At 36.9% G+C, this 15,956-nt stretch overlaps 1 protein-coding gene and 1 pseudogene across 2 annotated transcripts; both read left to right on the forward strand.

Moving 5' to 3' along the window:
• Positions 1 to 768: 768 nt before the first annotated feature.
• YIPF5 (Yip1 domain family member 5) lies at positions 769 to 13,740 on the forward strand (the record flags this gene model as incomplete). The annotated part of the gene is made up of 5 exons (XM_079702796.1): positions 769 to 878; positions 8,962 to 9,134; positions 9,981 to 10,126; positions 12,118 to 12,299; positions 13,578 to 13,740. The coding sequence occupies 5 exons, from the start codon at positions 769 to 771 to the stop codon at positions 13,738 to 13,740; spliced, it is 774 nt and encodes a 257-aa protein (XP_079558922.1).
• On the forward strand, positions 4,559 to 5,259 carry LOC307051768 (low molecular weight phosphotyrosine protein phosphatase-like; annotated as a pseudogene). The gene has a single exon. The product of its transcript is annotated as a low molecular weight phosphotyrosine protein phosphatase-like (transcript).
• Positions 13,741 to 15,956: the final 2,216 nt, after the last annotated feature.

Raw genomic sequence — 15,956 nt, forward strand, 5'->3', positions numbered from 1 at the left:
TCTTTCCTCCGCCTCCGAACTCCCTCCATTGTCCGCCCCGGGCGCAAAGTCGCTAACACGCCTGCGCGAGCGGGCGTGCCCCGGAAGCAGTTCTTTAACCTGCTGACACGTAGCAACGGGGCTAGTACAGGGTCTTTAGTTGAGTTTGGGGGCTTACTGGAGGCTGCCGGAGCCACCGCCACCACCGCCTCCGCCGCCGCCGCCGCCGCCTCCGCCTCCGCCTCCGCCTCCGCGTTTGGTGAGTGCCCAGTTCCGTGGCTCACTGTTCGGTTTCTCCCCGCACCTGGGCAGCGCGGCTTGTTGCCGCCTCTCGGCGCCGCGCCCCGGTCCTTTCGCTCAGACCTTCCCTCCCTTTCGGGCCTTGCTTTGACGAGGCCCCTGCAGGAGTCTGCGCTTTTCTGGCCGGCCCAGGCCTTATTTTGCAGGAGGCTGTCGTGTTGTCAGCTGTCCAGAGGTGAGGAATCATCTTTGTTGTTGTTGATATTTTAGACCCCACGGAACCCTTCCTCCCACGTCCTTGCCCCGAACCCAAGACATATCAGCTCCTTGAAGTGGAGGTGTCTTCCCGGGCCTCGACTTAAGAGTCTAGACATTTCTTTAGCACACCCCACCCCCGACCCATCTTCCAAATGCTGCCCCCCAAAATTTTAGAAGAGTTATTTGCTGCCTTCTGAGGGTATTTGCTTAAGTAAAGTATCAGGACCGAATTCAGGAGGACCTTGGGCATAAGCAGTCTTTGCTGTTTCTTTTTATTGCAGATCATTTGCAATGTCAGGCTTTGACAACTTAAACACGGATTTCTACCAGACAAGTTACAGCATCGATGACCAATCACAGCAGTCCTATGATTATGGAGGAAGTGGAGGACCTTATAGCAAGTAACTTTTCAACTTTGCCCATTTACTTGGTTGAGATTGCATTGAAAGCATGTACCCCGAACGTTTGGTTCTGCCTAAGAGTGAGTGTGTGCATATGTTCCGTATCATAATCCTTCTACCTCCGGAGAGATCTGTGACACTTGTTTGGGTTGGAAGGGATTGCCCTATTTAGGGTTTGGTATCTTATGCAAAATTTTCAGGTGTGCCATGAGTGGAAAAGTAGATTCTTGAAGAACCTTTTTCTAGTGACAGTATTTGTACATCATTTAAGATATGGATAGAAGTTTTAAGTACCTAGAAGATAGGCTGTTTAGTCCACAAGACAAGTTAAAAATTAAAATCTTTTGACAGCCTGTTTAGTAGCTAAATCAGTCCAACTTTCAGACTTTATCAACTGTTAACTGAAAGCACTGAGTGACACTATTGAACAGTGTAAGCTCCATACTATGAATCATCAGGTGGTTTTCATAAAGCAGCTGATAATCACTTTTATTACTCCACACACCAAAACTTTATGATCAGTCAGTACACACAAATTGCCAGTTACAGACTGAAGTGAGGGGGACTCAAAACCTTTCATCCATGAACTGTTGAAAAAACAAAACCAAAACTCTGTTCTTTTTATAGTCCATGGTGTTTGTGGCAAAAAACTTAAAGCTTTTTACCAATCTCCTCTAGGGCATCATATTCTTAGTTTCTTAGGTCCTTAAAGTTAATCTTTTCAGCCTGCCAGCCAGTGAAGGCGTTTCCTATACCAGGCCTACTTAACCTTTTTTTAGATGGTCCAGGACCACTTTGAGAATCTTAGGAAAACTGTGGGCCTATTTCTGAGAAATATATGCACGCAAACACCCACAGTAATGTGCAAATGTCAGACAGTTTGTGTGTTACCTGATGTGCATCTATGGACTCTGAATTAAAAACCTAATGAAGATTGTCCCAGGATGAGGGCATGGAAAGGGTGCGTATCCAATCTGAGAGAAACATTAGTACTAGAATGTGTTTGAATTAATAAATCTGAATGAAAGTGCCCAAGAATTTAAAAAAGCAAAAATCAAATTCAACCCCACAGTATCATTTGTCTTGTATAGGCTATACTTTTTACAAAACAAAACTCCTTGAATCTGCTTATTTTTTGATACATTCTAAAGCTTCCCCCCCGTAAAATTCAACACATTGGACAATGGGAGTGAACATGTAAATAATGCTGTCTGTGAACCACTTTTTTTCTTTCTTTTAAATTCTCAATTACATACCATTGAAGATTTATCTCTTTTATCAGTTAATCGGGCAGAATTGGAAAAGTCATGTTGAGAAATTTCCACTCATTTATTTACCTAAATATGTGTTTCTTGTGATTGTTCAGTGTATGACAGGGCAGATGAATATAAGATTGGTCAGGGTGCTGCAACAGGGGTTTGGAAAACCTGTCTCTGTATGTGGGCCTGTTTTTAACCAAATGATATTGATGTTTGGACTCAACAGAATTATTCCATTTAGATTGCAGCCTCCTAGCTTTATCTGTCTCTGCCTTTCTTTCCTATGTTTCTTTCTTTATGTCCATGTTTGCATCTCTTAAAGGTGTGACTTATCTTTTCTTTACACTTAGCATCTCACTTCAGTTCTCCACACAGCAGAATATCTAAAGATATTCTCTTGCTAACTATTCTCACAATTCCATTCCAACCAAATCATGTACCAGTAAGCATTGCTTCTGTACTAGTGAAAAGGTTTCATTCCAGGTGCTTATATAAACATTACTGCCAGTTAACGAATGTGAGTTAATAGATGATGCTTAGGAAAATAAGAAGCCTAATGTGTTAGAAGTAATGACTGGGTTTCTGAACTTTATAAAAAAAAAATATTGAACTCCTCTATATGTACCTATATGTATTGTTTCTGCACCCTAATGACATTTTTATGTCCATGTCAGTTTATCAAATAACATTTTGTTTGTTATGCCAACTTGGTAACAAGGATCAGCTAACTTTTATCTCTCTATTGATGAAAATCTAGGTTCAGATAGCATCTGACTTGGATTGTCTTCAAATTTGACTTGACATATTATTATTCCCTAGTTCTACATTTTTCCTATGAAGTCAAGCTTTAACATTTTGCATAGTTTCCACTATGGGTACTGTACATTCATACATTTCATACAACAAAAAATAAACCCAAATAGTAAAAGGCCCTTTGATCTCAATCTGTCATATTGGACAGGTTCCACATTGTATTCTACATATGCCTATAAAATATTTAGTAATACCAATTACATATTTTTTAAAGTCTTGAAAGCTAGTATTTTTTCATCTTCCGAAATAGCTAATAACACCTTACACATAACTGTGTAAGGATTTTGATGAACTTAAGTAGTCAACCCAGTATATTAAGATGCTTTTTGTCTTTGTTGTTGATACTGAGTGCTTCTGAGAGTATTGGTTTACATCTGCTGCTTTTCCTGCTGTAAAAGTGTTGATTTAGACTATAAAGGTCATGTCTACCATGTGGTGTTTTAGTTTAAAACCAACAGGAGTGAGTCAGGAATTTTCCTGAGCAGATCCTGCCAGAAAAGAAAAATTGTAAAATTCCACGGTGTTGTCTTTGTCACCTTGTATCCTGAAGAAGGAATGATGGTGCCACCTTTAAAGCTCTTATTTGTTTGCAGTGTTTCTTTTCCTTACATGAAATTTATGGGTCTGTATCAGTGTTTCTGAAGTGTGGCCTGCAGACCCAGAGGGTTCTTGAGACCTTTCAGGAAGACTTTAAGGTCAAAACTATTTTTGTAAAAATTCTAAGATGTTATATACCTTTTTAGGTGTGTTGAGATTTGCACTGATGTTGCAGAAGTAATAACTGGTAGAACTGCTGTTATCCAAATATGAGGCAAGACAGTGGCATCAAATTGTTCTAGTAATCATTATATTCTTCATCACACACTTGTTGGGCGGTGAGGGGAATCATTTTCACCTAAGGGTGCCCTTGATGAAGCTGTAAGAATTATTTTTTATTAAATGCTGATCTTGACAACACACATTTTTAGAAAAGTCTGTGTGACAAAATGGGAAACAGTCCTAAAGCACTTCTGCTTCATACTGAAGTACAATGATTATCTCTAGGAAAAGCCCCTGTGCAATTTGAGTCACAAGTTGATTCAGCCACTTTTTTGTGGAAACCATTTTTATTGGAAAGAACCTCTGACAGACAAACTATGGTTATTCGGACTTGAATAATTTCTCAAAAATGAGTGAAGTGACCTGTTACTTCAAGGAAAACAATTGACAGTATGTGTGGCCAATGATCAATTTCAAGTTTTCAGGTAAAAATGAGGATTTTGGAAAACTTGTATGCATCATTGTGAACTTGTCAGCTTCCCAACAATTAACCATTTTCTGATGAGATCAGTGGTGATATTAACAAATCTGATTTTTTAAAATTTATATGCATATTTTATATTAAGTGTGTCAATATTTGGAAGAGCTGCATAATTCATACTAATATTTTCTAAATGGCCAATGCATGGTGTTACAAAATCATACATGAATAATAAAGGATCCAATTAAAGTATAAGACAGATCAGTTTATTCTAATACAGCAGAGTCCATTAGCATTGTTTCTATTTCCATGTTGCAAGTTAAGTTTAAAAAACTACTACTTTGCTTTGCATTTTGGTGTTTCAAAAAGAATATTCGCTCTATGCACGCGGGAAGATGAAGATGGCCGAACAGGTGACCAAGTCAGTGCTGTTCGTGTGTCTGGGTAACATCTGTTGATCACCCATCGCAGAAGCAGGTTTCAGGAAACTTGTAACAGATCAAAACATTTCAGAAACTTGGGTCACTGACAGTGGCACTGTTTCTGACTGGACGTGGGCCGGTCACCAGATCCAAGAGCTGTGAGCTGCCTAAGAAATCATGGCATTAACACAGCGCATAAAGCAAGACAGGTTACCAAAGAAGACTTTGCCACTTTTGATTATATACTATGTATGGATGAAAACAACCTGAGAGATTTGAATAGGAAAAGTAATCAAGTTGAAAACTGCAGAGTGAAAATTGAACTACTTGGGAGCTACGATCCACAGAAACAACTCATGATTGAAGATCCTTATTATGGTAATGACGCTGACTTTGAGACTGTCTACCAGCAGTGTGTGCGGTGCTGCAGAGCCTTCCTGGAGGTTTGCTGACCCGGGTCCGGTCCTGCTGTGGCCCAGGCTCGTCCCACAGGCCCGCATTCTCAGTCAGGTGTCACAGTGTCACCATTCCCTAGCCAAGGCTGCAGCCCTTTCTTCAGTTGACTCACTGTTTCTTACCTTAAAAAATAATTGTAGATGGAAATCGGTTGTTGTGTTTGGCGGAAGAATGAATAAAAATTTTTGATTCAGACAGTTTATGGGGTAAGTGTTCTTAGACTAGTTGAACCTCCCACTTGGCCCCAGTTACAGAGATAGTGGAACAAACAAAATAGTAGAGCAGCAAAATAAAACATAATGAAGTAAAACATCACTGTAAGGCCTATCAGCGTCTGAGCCCATTGGCACTTCCAAGAATCTGCACTACCTCTTCCCTCTGTGTGGATGGGGCCCCTGCCCTGCACTACCTCTTGATGTCAGGGCCTGGTGTCCAGTGATGTTGGTGAGAAGTGTTCATATATGCGCAGGGTGTACACTTGTGCATTTACAGGACAGGAAGGAAGAAGATTTGTGGGATTAATCTTCAGCACCTTCACGCCTTAGTTTGTGTCTGTCTAGTTGATTTCATAAGTAAGTCAGCGTAAGTGTTCCCGTTTGACCCACTTTGCCTCTGGAAATGTAATTATGTCCGGGAAGAAGGACACTTGTGTGCTGGTTTACCTTAGGGTCAGTTTGGGGACGGCGTCTGCTTTTACATGCATGTAATTAACCTGAATGTCAAATATAGATCAGCTTAGGTGGGAAAAAAATAATAAGTGGGAAAAAGTCCTTTTATGTTGGAATGCTTAAATATTGATATGTTAAGTATTCTTTTATCAGTGCTTAGTTTATAGGCAAATATAGGTAATTTCTGTGCACTTGGAGATAGCTGATCTAAAATTCACATGAATATATGTCAGAAAAGATTGTTTTTAAATAAACTGGGGAAATTACAAAAATACAACTAAGGTGAAAAAAAGAATATTCATGATAATCTGGAAAGGTTATTAAAATACTGTTTTCCAGCTACAGGTCTGCAACACTAGATCTTCTTCAAATACTTCAACTAAAACAGTATATCACAACAGAATGAGTGCAGAAGCAGATATAAGAATTTGCAGCTGTCTTATATGAAGCCAGACATTAATGAGATTGTCAAAAATAGAATACAGTGCCACTTTTCTCAGTAATTTTTTAAAATAATTTTTTCATAAAAATGTTTACGCTGGGGCCTCCCTGGTGGCGCAGTGGTTGAGAGTCCGCCTGCCGATGCAGGGGATACGGGTTCGTGCCCCGGTCTGGGAGGATCCCATATGCCGCGGAGCGGCTGGGCCCGTGAGCCATGGCTGCTGGGCCTGCGCGTCCGGAGCCTGTGCTCCGCAACGGGAGAGGCCGCAACAGTGAGAGGCCCGCATACCACAAAAAAAAAAAAAAATGTTTACGCTAACATGTAATGGATTTATTGTTACTTTAAATGAATTAATAAGTATTTAAACATTTCTGTTTTAATTTCTAAAATAATAAATATTGATAGATATAACCCACATAAAAAAATTTAGGAGTTCTCAATAATAAATTTTAAGAGTATAATGGGTTTTAAGATCAAAGACTTTGAGAACCACAGGTTTATGTCATTCTTCTTGTTTTTTCTGTTGCATACACATTCATATTCTCTCTCTTGCTCTCTCTGGAGAGAGAGAGTATAAAATACAATTTGTTTATGCAGACTGTAGAAACCTCCATATGGAGCTTTTCTAGCTCTTTCATAAACTCCAAGGTGGATTTATGATGCATCCTAACAGAGATCGACACAATAGCATATTTTACTAAATCAGAAAATGTGAGTTCTTGTTCTAATTCAACCAGCTAGCCCTGTGGAAACTCAGTGTGTGTGTGTGTGTGTGTGTGTGTGTGTGTGTGAGTGTGAGTGTGAGAGAGAGAGACAGAGAGAGAGAGAGAGACAGAGAGAGAGAGAGAAAATAGTAATCAAGGTGCTTGCATACCAGAATGACTGGGGAAATGCATGTATAGGAAAAGATATTATGGCTGTCTCTGTCAGGTAGGATTTGAGGGTAATTTTTTACTACAGTTGTTATAAGAGCTGGCTATTGGAATGAAAAAGTCTAGTTTTGAATCCGGGCACCACCATGGACAAATCATTTTAACCCAAATATGTTTCCACATTTTTGTAATGGAGAGGATGATAAAATTGACGTCCTAAAGAATTGTAGAGAGAATAATGTGAGATAACTCACATTAAACACTTAAAACAGTGTTTTATGCGGTAATATTCAAAAGGTTATTATTTATGTTTTTGGAAATTTTCAGTAGTTAATATATACCCATATATTACATATGACATTTTAGAATTAGTGAGTTTCAACAAATAATAAATATACAGGATTTTTAAAGGTGCAAAGGTACAAAAGTTTATAACCTGAAAATTAAGTCTTTTACTTCTCCTGTCTCTGGGTCCCTTTACCTATATAATTGTGTATATAATGTATGTGTATATATATATACACACATGCACATAGATATGCATACATATTCTAAAAAGCATAGTCACAGTGGGTGCATATGGTATATACTATTCTGAATATTAGATTTTTTCCTCCCCACTGAATATTTCTTGATTATCATTTCTTACGAGTACAGACAAAACTGCCTCACACCTTTAAAAAGGTGCAGAGTAGTCTGTGCCTATATCACAGTGTAGTTACTGATAGCTATTTATATTGTTTTGGTTTCTACTTTTTGCTATTAAAATAATGCTGTAGCGAATTCTATATTTTATAGCTAGAAAAATAAATAGTATTTTTTTAAGCATGTATTGGACTAGCGTGGTAAGTCATGAGAATGAGAGCTATGTGTAGTTGAAACTTCACCTTTGATTTGCTTTTAATCAAGATGTTCAGTGAATTTAAAAATTAGATTTAATTTTAAAATCTCAATAATGAGGTCATTAGATTTTTTATATTTTTCAAAATGGAATTATAAATTTTTAAAGATAATTAGACTAAAAGATCTCTAAGGCTTCTCAGCTCTCATTTTTAAAGTATCTTACTTTTACAATAGTTACTTTACTTCTTTATTTCTTACCATTGATAGATAAGTCATATTTTTCTGGAACATAATAAAACAGGTCTTTAAATGATATTGCTTCAATATCTTTCTGTTCCCTGTTGTTTTCATCACTAAAAAAGCCATGGTAAGGTTTCCTTCTAAAATGCAAGATTTGTTATAGTACATAGCAAAGGAGACAATAGGTATACAATTACTTTGAAAAATTAAAAGCACTATTTAGATGCAAGGTGTGCTAATAATGTTTGTTATATTCAGAAAGCTTTCACAAGAAAGAAGCTTGATTTTTTCCACTTCTTGAAACTGATGGTTGTTCTTAAAGAGATCTACCCACTTGCAAAAAATAACATACTACAGAGAATAAAGAAGAATGATTTTATACTCATTCATTCTCATGGAGAGATCTGAGTTACAGTGGAAAATTAACGTAACATGCAGTACAAAGTCTGTCATCCTGAGTTTTTATTCATAGTCTTGGGCATAAATTTTATTTCACAGCTATCTTTATGTACGCTCACTAAAGGGGAAAATACAAGAAAACGTTTACGTTTTCATTTGTTGACCTCCTGATGTTTAAAAGCTTAATAGTTTGTGAATGTTTAAGCACCGCATAAGTGAGTTTTAGCATCATCAGGAAAATTCTCTATAAAATACAGACAACTTATTGTAGACAGTCAGCTTGATCTTAGTAATTAATTTCAACCACTGTTTATAAAAACTGGCAAAGAGATATCCTGGGAATTGCATGACTAAGATTTTCTGCCTGTCGGGAATATCAGTTTGGGGCGTTGACATAATTCTGAGAAATGTAACTTACTTTTATTGTAGACAGTATGCTGGCTATGACTACTCGCACCAAGGCCGGTTTGTCCCTCCAGACATGATGCAGCCACAACAGCCGTACACTGGGCAGATTTTCCAGCCAGCTCAGGCGTATACTCCAACTACGCCTCAGCCATTCTATGGAAACAACTTTGAGGATGAGCCACCTTTATTAGAAGGTACGATTGGTTGCAACACTTGATAGTACTCTATAGTACCCAGCTGGTCAGTGAAAATAAATCTTAGTTTGGAGAAGTTACCCTTTTCTTTAAAAGAATAATATTGTAGAAAACAGTTTTCTACTAAAGTGACTCATTTGAACAGAGTATATATGAAACCACATTGAGCCAGGAGGACCAGATTTTTAATAGATCTTTATAAAGTGATAATAAAGTATGTCAGTATATGAGCAGAGTAACTTTTACTTCAGATTATTATTGAAATTCTACCAGTGGAAAAAATGAGAGGAAATGGCGTGGTATTGATTATTCTGCATGGAAATAAGCTGACAGAGCTAGTAACATCACTGAAAAGTATGGTGTTTTTCAAATTGTATCCCAAAACACAAAAAGCAGTAGTTCTAAAGTGTTTTTTGTTTTTTGTTTTTTTCGATCAGATACGCTTTGAAAGTCTAGTGAAAGCTATGCATACTCTCCTCAGAAAAAGGCACACACATGCAGAGAGATGTAGTTTTGTATACATTTTCACAGGGCCTCCAGTGTTCCTGAAGCCTCAGGTATAGAGTCCCTTACTGTTAACACTGTCCATATATTCTTTGCTATGCAGACATAGCAGAGTGTCCGTTTCATCATGTCCATACCTGTTTCTAACATCAGACCAGAAATTGGATATTTGTGGAATAAACACCATAATCAGTAAAGACACCAAAATAATATCATCTGATATTGCTAGATCACTCTTTTGATATTGGTGGTTTCATTTTTTCTCCTGTTACAACATAGATTCTGGTAAACTAAAAGTATATCACAAATCCTGATTGACTTCCTTATTTTCTTTTTCTTTAGAATTAGGTATCAATTTTGATCACATCTGGCAAAAAACACTCACAGTGTTACACCCATTAAAAGTAGCAGATGGCAGCATCATGAATGAGACTGATTTGGCAGGACCAATGGTTTTTTGCCTTGCTTTTGGAGCCACATTGTTACTGGTAAGATGTTAGTTGCAACTCTCAGTGTGAGATTAAATGTTCCACCAAGAGCCTTTATTGAGACTCTGCTTATACAATCAAGTCTTTGATGTGTCTTAAATAGTATTGAGTTGTTTGAATTTGTACCTATTCATTACTTCTCCATTGATAATAGATATAGTGTATTGAGAAATCATTTCTTGTTCCACTAAGTGCTTCAGTTATTAGGGAAAAATATTAATAAATAAATATTGTATGGCTTTAGTCTCTCATCAAAATTCCTTCCTTTCAAAAACTGACAAAATTTTTAGCTTATTGCTATTTTTAAAAATTTCATCATTGGGTGGTGTTTTGTTGTAGCAATGCTGGTCTTCTATATATTATTTTAACATTTAATGAATTGAAACATTAAAAGGCAACAGGTTTTAGTCCCTATCTCCCATCTCCCTAAGAATGTTAAAGCATATTGAAAATGAAAAGTTTTAAAGATAATTATTACTGTTTGTTTTATTTTATGTCATGGCTGAATTAGAAGAGGTAAATGACATAATGGATCAAAGATGGACTTTTTAGTCAGAAAAACTGGGTGTGAACTCAGTGCTCCTACTCTGCCCTTGAGCAAAGTCACTTCATCCTTCACCTCCCTCTCATAGATAATACTATGCTTCCCACCTAACAAGATTGTTTTGGAGATTAAGCAAGACAGGTTATGTGAGAACACTTTGAAAAGTTTAAAGCACTGTATAAGTATAAGGTTTTATTATTACTACATGAGTGTAGTAGTGAACTCAGCTGAGCCCTTTTAAACTTCTACACTCTTACTCAAGTATTTACAAATATTGGTTCTAACAAAAATCCCAAGGATTTTGCTATTTAATGTAATCTGTGGAGACATTCTCCCAATTGAGTTTTATATGTCAAACATCTGACAAACCAGGAACTTTTTAAAGGCTTCTCTGTGGACTGATTTTAGTGATAGCATAACCTGAATACAATGTTTGTTCACATAGCTGGACTAAGAATACTAACTACAATTAAGCTAACGTTTACTGCCCTAAGACTGTTCAGTGCTGTCTTTTATAAGAGCAGAATTTTTAAGGTTTGTGTTTGTTTGTTTGTCAGAGAACTGTATAAAGCAACCAACAATTTGGAAAAACAATGAAAGAAGAAAATATATTCCATTATATTCCTCTTGCCCAGTTATTAACCACTTTTCTTTTCTCCTCCCCTCCTCACAGAACCCTGGCTTCCTGCTTATCCTGGCTTCCTTTCTCCTAATTCCTCTAACACCCATGTAAAGTGAATAATGAGATTATTTCTGCTGTTAAAAAGATTATAGCTACATCTGCCAATGAGAATAAATTGCTTCAGGGCAATTTTGGTGGAATTTGGGTACTTTCAAGTGATATTAGCTACTATCCAAACATCTGAATGGCTTTCCATCTTGTCTCTGTAGTTTATTTGCTTAAAATCAGCCAGATTTCTTTTTAGAAGTCTACTACTTTAGGTGATCATACCATGATTTTATATCTTTGTTGAATTCTATGCCAAGCTCAAATGATAACTAGAAAATGAAAAACAATATCTGTGTGTTGGGAGGTGGATATTTTAAACTTCTTAAAAGCCAGTCTGCTCACTGTTTTACTTCTCCGTATAAAGAATAGGTACCTTGGGCTTCCCTGGTGGCGCAGTGGTTGAGAGTCCGCCTGCCGATGCAGGGGACAGGGGTTTGTGCCCCGATCCTGGAAGATCCCACATGCCGCGGAGCGGCTGGGCCTGTGAGCCATGGCCGCTGAGCCTGCGCGTCCGGAGCCTGTGCTCCGCAACGGGAGAGGCCACAACAGTGAGAGGCCCGCGTACCACCAAAAAAAAAAAAAAAAAAAAAAAAGAATAGGTACCTTTGTGGATTTTAATGCTCACAAATTGAATATCTTCTGTGAGTGCCATTTCAGGTGAAAGAAGCCAACAATAACTATTTTGCCCTTAACCTGTAATCTTTTCTTTACCCATAGGCTGGCAAAATCCAGTTTGGCTATGTATATGGGATCAGTGCAATTGGATGCCTAGGAATGTTTTGTTTATTAAACTTAATGAGTATGACTGGTGTTTCCTTCGGTTGTGTGGCAAGTGTCCTTGGATATTGTCTTCTTCCCATGATCCTGCTTTCCAGCTTTGCAGTGATATTTTCTTTGCAGTAAGTGCTGGTCTTTATTTTGGGGGTTGATTGACCAATTCTGTGTAATAGGATTTACCTCACCATCGGTTTGAGATAAATCACTGATTCAACAACATATTAGATAGTACCTCTTATAAGTGAGGACTGTGTTGTATATTTCTCAGTGATGAATAATGGAAGTGAGAATAAGTTTAAAACTCTTTTATACCGTCTCTGCTTTTACCTATGATAAAGAATTTAGTTTTTTGCCTACTTAGCAGTGTCCATAAACAAATTGAACAGTGCTGATTGTTAACTTAAATACTGCATGGAAAAGGTCAAGTTGTTTAGAATTATACTTACCCTCTCTTTGGTATTTTTTTTTTCCTTTGGTATTTTTTATACCATATCTGACTTCTTAAAGATATCGGGCATATGCTAAGTGGTTGAAAAATAAACACATATTCTCTCTTTAGCAGCTTTTTAACTAAACATGGAGCATTCTTTTTATGGAAGAGGCTGTTACTAGCCTACCATGTTCTCAGATGTACACAGCTTTAAATATGTGTTATATTAAAATAATATTTTAGGTAAGGTTAAAAATAAAGGTATAAATACAGCTAATAAAATTGCTTCTCGTGGCCAGTACACAGATGCTCTCTCAACGGTTCAAGCTCCTCCTCGTGGCTAGTGCTGGACGACCAAAGATTGAGCTTTGTTACACTTAAAGAATGCAAATGAAGGTTTAGGAGAAGAGTATATATCACCTATTTGGTAGTAGAGATTTGGCAGGATGATGGCCTCACAGTGTCCCTGCCTCACTCTTCTCATTTGTTAAGATTGATATATTTACATTCAAATTTTACACACAGTATTTTCTACTGAAACAGCGTTTTCCAACCGGAGTTAGTTTTGCTACCGGGGGACACTTGGCAATGTCTGGAGACAATTTCAGTTGTGAAAAACTGTGGGAGGCATGGGTGCTCCTGGTATTTTATGGCTGGAGGCCAGGATGCTGCGTAACTTCCTAACGATGGACAGATACACCCCCACAGCAAAAGCGTGTCCACCCCAAATGTCAGTGCTGCCAAGGCTGAGAAACTGTGCTAGATTAAGGAGCAAGATGTGTTATAGATGAGCTTTTTATCACATGAAATAATGGAATTCACTGTGAGGTACATTTCAGCATTTGAAAAACATCTTGATTATTTCTGCAGATATCTACGTGTGGATTTTTAAGTGCTTTTTTAAAACTTATGTAACTAATCTCATCTACTGTTTCTCTCCCCTCCCCCTGTTTTTCCTTGTTGGCTACAGAGGAATGGTAGGAATCATTCTCACTGCTGGAATTATTGGATGGTGTAGTTTTTCTGCTTCCAAAATTTTTATTTCTGCATTAGCCATGGAAGGACAGCAACTTCTAGTAGCATATCCTTGTGCTTTGCTATACGGAGTCTTTGCCCTAATTTCTGTTTTTTGAACTGAATTTATCTGGGATGTGGACATCATTGGGCCAAATAGCAAAAAGGACTTTGAACTCTTAAATTGGAACAGCAAACTGCTACAGTACAACTCTCGTGCAGATCTGATGTTTGACTCTTGGAGCAATGGAAGTAAATACGTATCTTTTGTTCATTTTTATAGAACTTTTGAATACTATATTGGATTTACCTGCAGTATGACTAGGTTTAAATGTTTGTGCTAATACAAATAAGAAGTGCTATTTCTTTCGTGTTCCTGCAGCCTTAGAAAAACAGCTCTTCTCCTTGCTAACTATATATTATGATGTTTCTGATGGATTTTTATCAACTGTGGGAAACTAATAACCACAGAGATAATAATCTTTCTTAAAAACAACTCATAATAAAGAAGACATAAGACTTATTGGAGAAATATTTTTCCAAGGAGTTAGGAAATAAAAATTACCTGTATTCTCAAGTCAGGTGCAGTTGAAGCAAAAAAGTGATCCCAATGTGAAGTTTTATGAGTTTGCACTTCAAAAGTTTGACAGTCCTCTAAATTATCTCATGGAATTTTAGCTAAATTCAGCGATACAAGTCGTTCACAGTCTACCTTATTGTAGATGTGAAATGTGAACATCTCTTCAGATACTAGCATTAACTAAACCATAGTGACCTAGACTCCACATTAATGCTCATAATTGGATCTCCATGTTTCCCAGGAAAAAGAAAATCACTAACCTTTTTTGCGAAGAATATTTAAAATGTCACAGTTTCAGTATTGCAGTTTCAATGTAAAGTACATTTGATGCTTATTAATTAAAAATTTCCCAATTAATTTAAAGTGTGTTGTTGAGTTTACTTTTACTAACCCACTGTTCTTGGTGTTCCATTTTCTTTAACTAGGGTCTGGTTTTGACATGTATTCCCAATTTATTTTAAGCTTTAAGAATAGTGGTCATCTAGTATAGAATCAAAAAATGAGAGTAAACAAAAAGCAGTTTGCTTTGAGTTACAACATTATTTCCTTGTATTGAATTTATTTGGTTAATATTGTCATGTTCTCTTGTCAGAAAATCTGTAAGAAAATACTATATCTTGTATATTGATGATTGGCTTTTTCTGGAGCCAGATTCTGATTTTGGACAAAGCTCAGTTAGTTACGAGAAAGGTGCCATACTGGGAGGGAAAATGTTGCTTTTTTTTTTTTATAGAGGAGACTTTCAGACTAAATAAAAAGAAATGCCATGCTGACATATTCATGGTTCTTTTTTAGAGCTAGTGTTCAACCATAAAAGGTTAAAATAATAAAACATACTTCTTACAAGAAGATCATGATTTCTGATCTCTGGAATTACATAAATTTGTTTTCCTTCATTAATATTTAATCTTCTGGAGGAATGCACTCACTAGTAATTAGCTATTGGCTGGGTTTTTAAACTTACCAAATTGTTTTAGAATATTTTTTATTATAATCCTTGGATAGTATCTTTTTTGCCTTTTTCAATTCATTTTATAAGTGTAAACAATTCTTCCTAAGGTAAATGTAATGGGTGCCTTCTGTTAATATCCAGTTCTTCCTAATGAAAAGGGTACAATGATGCTTTGGGAATTAAAATTTCCCTCTGTTGGTTAGACTTAAGACCACTAATCTTCAGCTAAATTCCCTAAATGGATCAAATTGTTTTCTTATTTTTTTGCCTCCACCCCCAACAAAATAATTTTTAGTTTAAATCAATAATGTAGAGATTTTTGTTGTTAGTTGTCTTTTATTTAACCCCAAAATGATTAGTTGCAAAACTATTTTATAATTATTCTGTCAAAACAGGTATACAGTAGAATTGCCTTTGATATAAGAGTTGAGTTCTCAAGTTTGCTTGTTTACGTGAAGAGTCATGCGTGACCAAAATTTCTCTTTTATAAAACTCTCTCATCAAAAATACAGTATATGTAGCCATATTTGTGCATACTTTAAAAACAGACATAACTGTGTCTCAGAAATACGATGTGGTAATGTTTTTCTTTAGCATCGGAATAGATTTCTGCTTCGTCAGCTAAGTACCAGGAAGAGCATATGGTTTGCTTTTAGGTCCATTTTATACCAAAACCATGCATGTACCTTTAAGTACTGGAGATGCTCTCAGCATCACTAAAAGCTTACCCAGTGACTGTCTCTGAGTAAAACTCTTTGTGAGTGGACTTTTCAGGTTCACTCACTCAAGCGAGTGTGTTGTTT

The sequence above is a fragment of the Hyperoodon ampullatus genome (genome assembly GCF_949752795.1).
Source record: "Hyperoodon ampullatus genome assembly, chromosome: 4".
Classification (NCBI taxonomy): Eukaryota; Metazoa; Chordata; class Mammalia; order Artiodactyla; family Ziphiidae; genus Hyperoodon; species Hyperoodon ampullatus.